The sequence below is a fragment of the Scylla paramamosain genome, chromosome 9 (assembly GCF_035594125.1).
Source record: "Scylla paramamosain isolate STU-SP2022 chromosome 9, ASM3559412v1, whole genome shotgun sequence".
Classification (NCBI taxonomy): Eukaryota; Metazoa; Arthropoda; class Malacostraca; order Decapoda; family Portunidae; genus Scylla; species Scylla paramamosain.
In genome coordinates, this window is record NC_087159.1 from 25,825,001 (window position 1) to 25,833,679 (window position 8,679).

Genomic DNA, 8,679 nt, shown 5'->3' on the forward strand with positions numbered 1-8,679 from the left:
GTGAAAATTTGAGTTGCGTTTGTTTCCATATCGCCGTTGTTTCAGTTGCTTGCTGACTCTTTTGTGCACGTGTTTGTGTTTGTATTGCCTTTGTACCATTTCTGGATGCCTTTTATTCTAACTTTTATCATTTGTTGGTGGAACACTGCAAGTCACCTTAAGAAAATATATGAACAGGAGAGACGATTGTAGCTACTGCAAATTACTACCTATGTTGACCGTTGCACTCACCTTGACTGGTGCCACGCTGGAGACGTTAGGTTAGTGTCAATACGGTGATCAACACGTGCTTATATTTGGCGTGTGTATGCAAAATCTGTTCCCGCCCGGGATCGAACCGGGGACCTTACGCGTGTGAGGCGCACGTGATAACCACTACACTACGGGAACTGATGAGAGGATGGTGTGTGCGGGAATGAGCGCTGCCTCGATAAAGACGGTGATGATGAGATGTAGGGGTGGTGGAGGATGAGGTGAAATAACAGATGGAAGAGGAGAAAAGTAAGGAAAAAGAAAAGGAGAAAAAAGGTGTAAGAGAATATAAGGCGAAAGAAAACGAGGAGAAGGAAAAGGAGGAAAAGCAGGAAGTGATGGAGAATAAGGTGAAATAAAACGAGAAGGAAGACGAGGAAGATAATACGGTGAAACGAACGAGAAGAACGAAACGGGGGAGAAGGAAGAGCTGGAGGATAATAAGTAAAAATAGAACGAAAACACGGAATAAAAGAAAAAGAAAGAAGAAGGAGGAGGAGGAAAAGGGGAATGAAAGTAAGGAGGAGGAGAAAGAGAAGGACGGCCGTAAAGAAAAAAAAAAGAAAAGAAAAATAATCATCAGAATAATAATAAATCATGAAAAAAATGCTAAAGAGAAAAAAAAAAGAAGAAAAATAATAATAGTGCAGGTAATGTTTTGACGATTCTCAGTCAAAAGCACGATTACAGAAGACTTTGTTAAACGGAAATGACTCGGAGTTCCTCGAAGCGTCCATGTGCAGGTGACGGGAAAGTGTGTTTGTTTGTGTGTGTGCTTTGTTATATATGTTGTTTTCAGATCATCCGTCATAGTATTTTTTTTTTCTACCTATTGAACAGAATCTAACTTGTAATCGTGATGTTCCATTTAGTCTTTATGTACTTGTGGTCAATAAAATTTAAACTAACGTAAGCTAACCCAGTCTAACGTAACCTAACTTAACCTAACCTAACCTAACTTAACCTAACGTAACCTTACCTAACCTAACCTAACGTAACCTAACTTAACTTAACCTAACCTACCCTAATCTAACCTAACCTAACTTAACCTAACCTAACCTAACCTAACCTAACCTAACTTAACCTAACCTAACGTAACCTAACTTAACCTAACCTAACCTAACCTAACTTAACCTAACCTAACCTAACTTAACCTAATCTAACCTAACGTAAGCTAACCCAGTCTAACGTAACCTAACCTAACCTAACCTAACCAAACCAAATGAAACCTAACATAACCTAACCTAAACTAACCCAACCTAACCTAACCCAACCCAACCAAACCTAACCTAACTAAACCTAACCTAACCTAACCTAACCCAACCCAACCTAACCATGTGTGCCACCATTCCTCAGAGCAAATCCTATAAATAAAGAAACCTTGCTTTAATATAATCCTTCGAATCCTACAAACATCTCAGTAATCCTAAGAATGCCCCTTCAATCCTGCCTGTCCTTTAAATCCTATAAGCAAAGCCCTTCCCTTCCTTCCCTTCCCTTCCCTTCTCTTCCTTCACAGTCCACGCTATAAATGCCTTCTCACTGCCGGTACATTCAACTCAGTATGGAATTTCTTGTAATAGTTTTCCTTTTACTTTCAATCTGTCTCAAGGATAACAGCGGCCAGTCTACATGTCCCCCTGCCTTCCTGTTCCTTCTGCTTGTGTCCTCCTCTTCCTCTCGTCCTTCAGTTGATAAATTTTCTCTTCTTTCTCTTCCTTCTCCTCTTTCTCCCGCAGCTGTAATGGTGTCTTAAATCAATCAGTCAGCAGGTAAATCTTCTTCTTCTTCTTTTTCTTTTTCTTCTTCTTCTTCTTCTTCTTCTTCTTCTTCTTCTTCTTCTTCTTCTTCTTCTTCTTTTCTTCTTTTCTTCTTTTTTCTTCTTTTTCTTCTTCCTCTCCTACTTCTTCTTCTTCTTCTTCTTCTTCTTCTTCTTCTTCTTCTTCTTCTTCTTCTTCTTCTTCTTCTTCTTCTTCTTCTTTTCTTCTTTTACTTTAATTCTTCTTCTACTTTGATTCTTCTTGTTCTACTTTAATTCTTTTCTTCAACTTTAATTCTTCTTGTTCTGCTTTAATTCTTCTTTTTTACTGTAATTCTTCTTCTTCTTCTTTAGTTCTTTTCTTTACTTTTTTTCTTCTTCTACTTTACTTTAATTCTTCTTCTTCTACTTTACTTTAATTCTTCTTCTTCTACTTTATTTTTATTCTTCTTCTTCTTCTACTTTACTTTTATTCTTCTTTTACGCAAATTCTTCCTCTCCTACTTTAATTCTTCTTTTTCTACTTCACTTCAATTCTTCTTGTTCTGCTTTAATTCTTCTTGTTCTACTTTAATTCTTCTTCTTCTCCTTCTTCTTCTTCTTCTTCTTCTTCTTCTTCTTCTTCCTCTTCTTCCTCTTCTTCTTCTTCTTCTTCTTCTTCTTCTTCTTCTTCTTCTTCTTCTTCTCCTTTTTTTTTCCTTCTTTTCTTCTTTTTCTTCTTTTCTTCATCATCATCATCATCATCTTCTTCTTCTTCTTCTTCTTCTTCTTCTTCTTCTTCTTCTTCTTCTTCTTCTTCTTCTTCTTCTTCTTCTTCTTCTTCTTCTTCTTCCTTCTCCTCCTCCGCCTCAGCCTCCGCCTCCGCCTCCTCCTCCTCCTCCTCCTCCTCCTCCTCCTCCTCCTCCTCCTCCTCCTCCTCCTCCTCCTCCTCCTCCTCCTCCTCCTCCTCCTCCTCCTCCTCCTCCTCCTCCTCCCGGATCTTTGCAAACTTAAACATAATACAAGTAAGCTTCAAGACACTTCTCACTGTAATTTCAACTCAAACTTTCCTCCTTAGAAACTTGCACCTTTATTTTTATTTCCTGTTTTTTTTTCTCCAAGTGCATTAAAAAGAAAAAAAAACATCCCATTAAGACTCCCTTCCCTTCTGAACGTGTGATCGGCAAGCCAGTCACCCCAAGACGCTGATAATTGAAGAAAGAAAGGGTGAAATGAGTGTTAAATGCTGTCATTGTTTATGTTATCCCGTTCTGTTTGCCGTGTGCGCTCTGCTTGTGTGTGCAAATACCTTCGAATGGTCAGTCAGTCAACCAGTCAACCAGCCAGCCAGCCAGCCAGCCAGCCAGCATGCACGGTACACAGGTTAATAACTATTTTCTTCTTTCTCTTTTACATTTTTTTTTTTTTTTTGTTATTTTATCTTTTTATTTCTGGTTTGCTTTCTGCATGACGAGGTGGTGGGTGGTCGTGAAGCAACAGTTTGTCGTAATAACTTTTGTTGCGTGCAGAGAGAGAGAGAGAGAGAGAGAGAGAGAGAGAGAGAGAGAGAGAGAGAGAGAGAGAGAGAGAGAGAGAAAGAAAGAAAGAAAACAGTCATGTTGAAAAAAAAAAAATGTTAGGCAATTTTTAGGGATGGAATGTATTAGTTCATGCAGGGAAGGCAGTGAGGCGCGGAGGTGCAAGAGAGAGAGAGAGAGAGAGGTACCGCAAGTGTCGAGGATGAAGAGAGTGAAGCTTCTGTTTGTCTAGCACCGCCCTGTGAGACTAGTGGCTGCAGCTTGTACAGGATGCACGGGAAGGGAGCAACAGAACATGAAAACAAAAGAAAATAAGGGAAGCTGCAAGAAACCATTAGGCCTACACATGGCAGTCCCTCTATAAAACATGCCTGCTTATTTCCACCTGCCATCCCCATTCATAAGTGTGTCTAGATACTGGTGAAGACGGCGCGGCTGCCAGGGCCACTGCTGCGCTGCGGAGGGTACGCAAACATGTCTCTGATCTGTTTGAGGAAGTTTTTATTCTTCTCTGATAGTGGAGGAAAGAAATACAAGAAGCGGGAGAAATGTTAGCGAAGATGACTTTGGTGAAAACTCTAATTCCTTTCTGAATACATTATTTACACGAGCTCCTCCTGAGGCCGGCGTGATATTTACATGGTTAGAGAGTCTCCGTAAGGGAAGGGGCAGAGAGAAGGATGAAAGCAGGACGGGCCAGAGATGTATCGCGGGCGTCTGTGTGTCTGCTTTTTAGTAACCGTATCCGTAACCGCCGCCGTAACCTGGGTTGATGGGTGCCACTGGGGCGACAGGAGCGACGGGCACCGCGACGGCCACCTTGGGGCACACCGTCTTGTAGGTGTGGCGCTCCTTGGTGATGGTGACGTACTGGGGCACCACCTGCGTCTCGTACTGGGTGTGGTACTGCACCAGGTTGGAGGTGATGTACTTGGGCAGGTAGGCGGTCTTGTGCACCACCTTGTGCTGGGTCTCGGTGACGTACTGGGTGTGGTGCAGCGACGTGGTGATGTACTTGGGCACCAGGAGCGTGGTGGTGACGTACTGGGTGTTGTACTGCGTGTGGTACAGCGTGCGGTGCTGCGTCACGTACTTGTGCTCGGTCTTGTACGCCGTCTGGGTCACGTACTTGGGCACGTACTGGGTCTGGTAGTTGGTGTTGTGGATGGTCTTGTACACCGGCTGGTACACCGTCTTGGGCACCACCTGGTGCTTCACCAGCGTGGAGTACACCGGCACCTGGGGAGGAGGGGGGCGTCAGGGGGAGAGGGGTAGTTGTGTGTACCAGTATTGCACAGTGTGCGGCGCAGGGCTGCGTGGCGAGGCTGAGGGTGAGGGTGTAAGGGGAGGACTCACCTGCTGCACCTGAGTCTTGTAGTCTGTGACGTAGTGAGTCTTCGGGTAGCAGCGCGGCGGGGGAGGGTAGTGTGGCAGGTACCCGGCCTCAGCTTCGGGGTCTGCGTCAGCGTCGGCGGCTGGCTGCGCCTTGGGATCAGCCTCGGCCTCAGCCTCAGCCTCTGCCTCAGCCTCCGGATTGGCCATCACCGCCGCGGCCAGCAACACCAAGACTGCCACGCGCTTCATCTGCAACACCAAGAGTCACTCACTCACGCAGCGTCGCCTCGCGTCGCGCCCACCGGGGAAACAAGACTAAGGGACACATTACTTAACTGTCGTCAACTATTTCATATGCAAGATTTTTTTAATGCCTGAACTTTTTCTGGTTTACTTCAATGTCTGGGGAAGTGCAGTGGCTTCCTTAGGCATTGAAAACCCTCAAAGACGTTCCATGTTAAAGCTCCTTGATAATCAACTGAAGGTCATCAGAGCGTGACTGCCGGCGAGGCTGGGCGCTGTTTTGAATATTATTTTTTTTGAGCGTGAACCATTTTCGTTAAAACACAAAATTCAGAGAAAGCTGTGTGAATTTATCTTTTTTTTTTTTCTCTCTCTCTCTCTTTGTTTCCAAGGAAATACTGAGGAAGGTGCATGAGGGGAGGGGGAGGATGCTTGAGGTGAGAGTTGGAGGGGCTTGGAGGGGTTGAGGGAGGGACCGAAGTATCACCTCTGGTTCTGTGTCCTGAGCGGGCCTGTGCAGAAGACTGAAGGTGCTAGGCGTGGAGGTGATATATATAGCAGGGCGGCTTCCTGGCGGGGAGGTGCGTGTCGCCAGATCCAGGGTCGGGAGCTGGAGGAGGCGGCGCCGCGCCCTGCTATTCCCGCGCCTGTCGATCATTACGGAGCTGATTGGCCTGCACCGTTGACTCAAGGCGACACTCAAGCCCGCGTCCTTCCTCCAATGTTTCCATTTTGTCGCAGCAGAATGTGTGCGTGTTTGCGTCTTTGTGTGCAGGTGTGGAGGTGTGGGCGGAGACTTGTGTAGGGCTGGGTGTGGGTTACTGCTGCTGGCCTCGTGTGTGTGTGTGTGTGTGTGTGTGTGTGTGTGTGTGTGTGTGTGTGTGTGTGTGTGAGAGTGCGTTGTAACCTCTTGATAGCATGTACTTGCGTTTCCTTTCGTGTGAGTTGCGTATTATTAACATTATTCATATTCTTGTTATTATTATCATTACCATTTTGATGTGAGTTATTTTTACTGCATGTAAAGTATCACAGACATAAATTCACGGACTTGCTTTCTTAGATTGTTCAACCCAAATGAATTTTTAGATATAATATATATATATATATTTTTTTTTTATCACATTCTTGTTGGATGAAAAAAAGTCCCTGAGTTTGTTTAGTACGCGATAAGACAACTGCCTTTGCCTCTCTGGGTGTGCAAACTCTCACCATCAGCAACTGGAAGCTACATAACTAAAAAAATTCACCAACATATATGCTCTTTTTTTTAACCATATAATGTAGACCTCAGACTTAGCATGGTAGTGCGTGTTGACTTTAGGTTACCATCCGTGTGTTGTGTCACTGGCTAGTTTTCTATCCCTGTCTGCCTCTTTCCTCCCCTTTTTCCTCTGAACCACAGCCAGATACACACCTCAGATAGTCAAATGCACACCCACTGACGGACCAAGATTAAGATTCCTTCTATTTTCCCCTCCCTTTCCTCTCCCTTCCCTTAACATTCAGTCCTACTCGTGTCTGGCTCAGTCTAACATATACCCGTTGATGGGCAGAGATTGAAATTTCTTAACATTTGCCTTCCCAGCCCCAGACGGCCTAATACATACCCAGTGACAGACAGAGATTAAGATTCCCTATCATTTTCCCTTCCCTTAACACTCAGTCTTGCAAAAAACGTAAGTGCAGCACACCACGCGGCCTTGATTTCACATCCTTCCTTGATCTCCTGATTGTCCCTGTGTATTTTATTTCCTTTATCTGAGGCATTGTCACGGTCAAAGGCATTCTGGTCCTCTTTCCTACGTCCTTCGTCAGGTAGGAGATTATTACAAGCTCTGGCCCTCCCTCTTTACCACGTGTTCCTTTGCGCCCTTCGTCAGGTAGTTAGGAAGGCAGGAGGATTGCTACAAACTCTGGTCCTCTTTCTTTGCCGTGTCTCCTTTACCCTTCGTCAGGTGGTTAGATAGGCAAGATCATTAGCTAGGGTGTGCGTGAGTGACTTACAAACCATCATGCCCTTGCCCTTGACCTCCCGGGGGCGCGGGGGCGGGGTTAAGGGCGGCAAGTAAAACGTAAATACAAGGGGACTTAAATGCAAGGTGCCGCTTCTGTACCTGTTGACACCTGCTGAGACCTTTGACCTGCACGATCCACAGGTACACCTTCCACCTCACCAAACCACGCCCACCTGAACTCCCCTCTCTCACTCCCTCCCACGCCCTCACTCTCTACGTTTCTTCCTGCCTCCTGCACACCGCTAGGTTCTTCAGCGTCCCCTTCCTCACACCTCATCTGTCTACTCACGGCCATGTCCCTCGGCGCCCCTCCAAGCCAGCAGCAGCCCCAGCACCCGGGCCCTCTAAATCATCGCCTCAGGGCCGCGTCCCACCAATGATGTGGTTGGTTCACGTAACAAGGTCGAAGAACCATTAGTTTCGGTTCACACCTTGATGCCTTGGACCATACCTGTCACCCTTCTTGCTCCCTCTCTCTCTCTACCTTCATATACGGTTTAAATCTCTATCTTTCCAAGTACTGGTTCTCCATCATACTGGTTCCTTAATGCACCAGCAGGCAGTAATAAGGTGTTTTCGTACCGGGTTGTGTGTTGCGGTTTGTTATTTTTTGGTGTTCGTGTGTCAAAGAGTGAAAGATAAAATAGAGAGTTGTGTTGGATTTTTTTTTTTTTTTTTTTTTTATCTTTTTATTTTTCTGTTTTTAGGTTTTCTTTTTATGCAGGATTTTGTTGAGTCAATACACGATTGTTATATTTATGGTGTCTGGCAAGGTTATTTGTGTGTGTGTGTGTGTGTGTGTGTGTGTGTGTGTGTGTGTGTGTGTGTGTGTGTGTGTGTGTATGTGTGAGAGAGTGTGAGTGAGTGTGAAGGTGTACAATATATCTTTCTGCACGTACACACTCTCACAAAAAAAAAAAATGTTTGTGTAGAAAGAGAATCTCATTTATACCTTCACTCTCCCTTTTTTTTTCTTTCCCTTCTTTCCTTTTCCCTATTTTATACCTTTACTGTCCCTTATTTCCCCTCCCTTCTCTCCCTTTTCCTTCCCCTCTTCTTTTCTCTTTCCTCTTTTCTCTTTCTCACCTCAAGGAAGTTCTCAATCATAACATCATAGGACGAAACTTTTCAAAAACTTACTACTTTGCATTCATTCCTCTAATCCATACTGTCCTGCTGCAAATGTGTACCAGAACTCTACTTTTCAGGTTTCTTTGCTGCTTAGTCTATGGTTGTCTGTACTGGTTCACGGTGGAGTGGTGGATGTGGCGAAGTGGAGTTGTTAGGATCCACTCGCGAGGATAATGAAGGAAGGATGTAGTCAGTGTAGTGGAAGTTGTGCTGGTGGTGATGGCGGTGGAGGGTGTTGGTAGTGGTGGTGGTTGAGGTGGGAAATATAAAGGTATACATAAAATTACCCTTGTATTGCTCTTTTCCGGTTTATTAAGAGTCACTTGCGTGTGTGTGTGTTTTGTGTCATTATGTTCGTGTGTATGTTACGTAACGTGTCTATTTTTTAAGCTGGGTTCGCCGTAAGAAAGGAAAAAGATGTGAG

The 8,679-nt window shown here is 44.7% G+C and overlaps 1 protein-coding gene, 1 long non-coding RNA gene and 1 other non-coding gene across 3 annotated transcripts in view; 1 reads left to right on the forward strand and 2 right to left on the reverse strand.

The window, feature by feature from the left end:
• LOC135103317 (uncharacterized) overlaps positions 1–1,183 on the forward strand; it is a 15,069-nt gene extending 13,886 nt beyond the window's left edge. Inside the window, exon 3 of the long non-coding RNA XR_010269994.1 lies at positions 1–1,183. This exon is cut by the window's left edge and continues 314 nt beyond it. This is a non-coding gene — a long non-coding RNA (uncharacterized LOC135103317).
• On the reverse strand, positions 318–390 carry Trnav-cac (transfer RNA valine (anticodon CAC)). The gene has a single exon. It is a non-coding gene; the product is annotated as a tRNA-Val (tRNA).
• A 2,829-nt stretch (positions 1,184–4,012) lies between the features above and the next one.
• Positions 4,013–5,779, reverse strand: LOC135103762 (uncharacterized). Its single transcript, XM_064010460.1, has 3 exons — positions 5,594–5,779; positions 4,885–5,112; positions 4,013–4,767 (listed from the first exon to the last, which is right to left on the reverse strand). Exons 1-3 carry the CDS (start codon positions 5,762–5,764, stop codon positions 4,261–4,263), a joined length of 906 nt encoding a protein of 301 aa, XP_063866530.1. The 5' UTR covers positions 5,765–5,779; the 3' UTR covers positions 4,013–4,260.
• Between the last annotated feature and the right edge of the window lie 2,900 nt (positions 5,780–8,679).

Coding starts and splice junctions, on each gene's coding strand:
- LOC135103762 (XM_064010460.1), bottom strand. CDS start 5,764: ATGATCGACAGGCGCGGGAATAGCAGGGCGCGGCGCCGCCTCCTCCAG. Junction 5,113..5,593: donor CTCAGGACACAGAACCAGAG/GTGATACTTCGG, acceptor TTGGTGTTGCAG/ATGAAGCGCGTGGCAGTCTT. Junction 4,768..4,884: donor ACAAGACTCAGGTGCAGCAG/GTGAGTCCTCCC, acceptor CCTCCTCCCCAG/GTGCCGGTGTACTCCACGCT.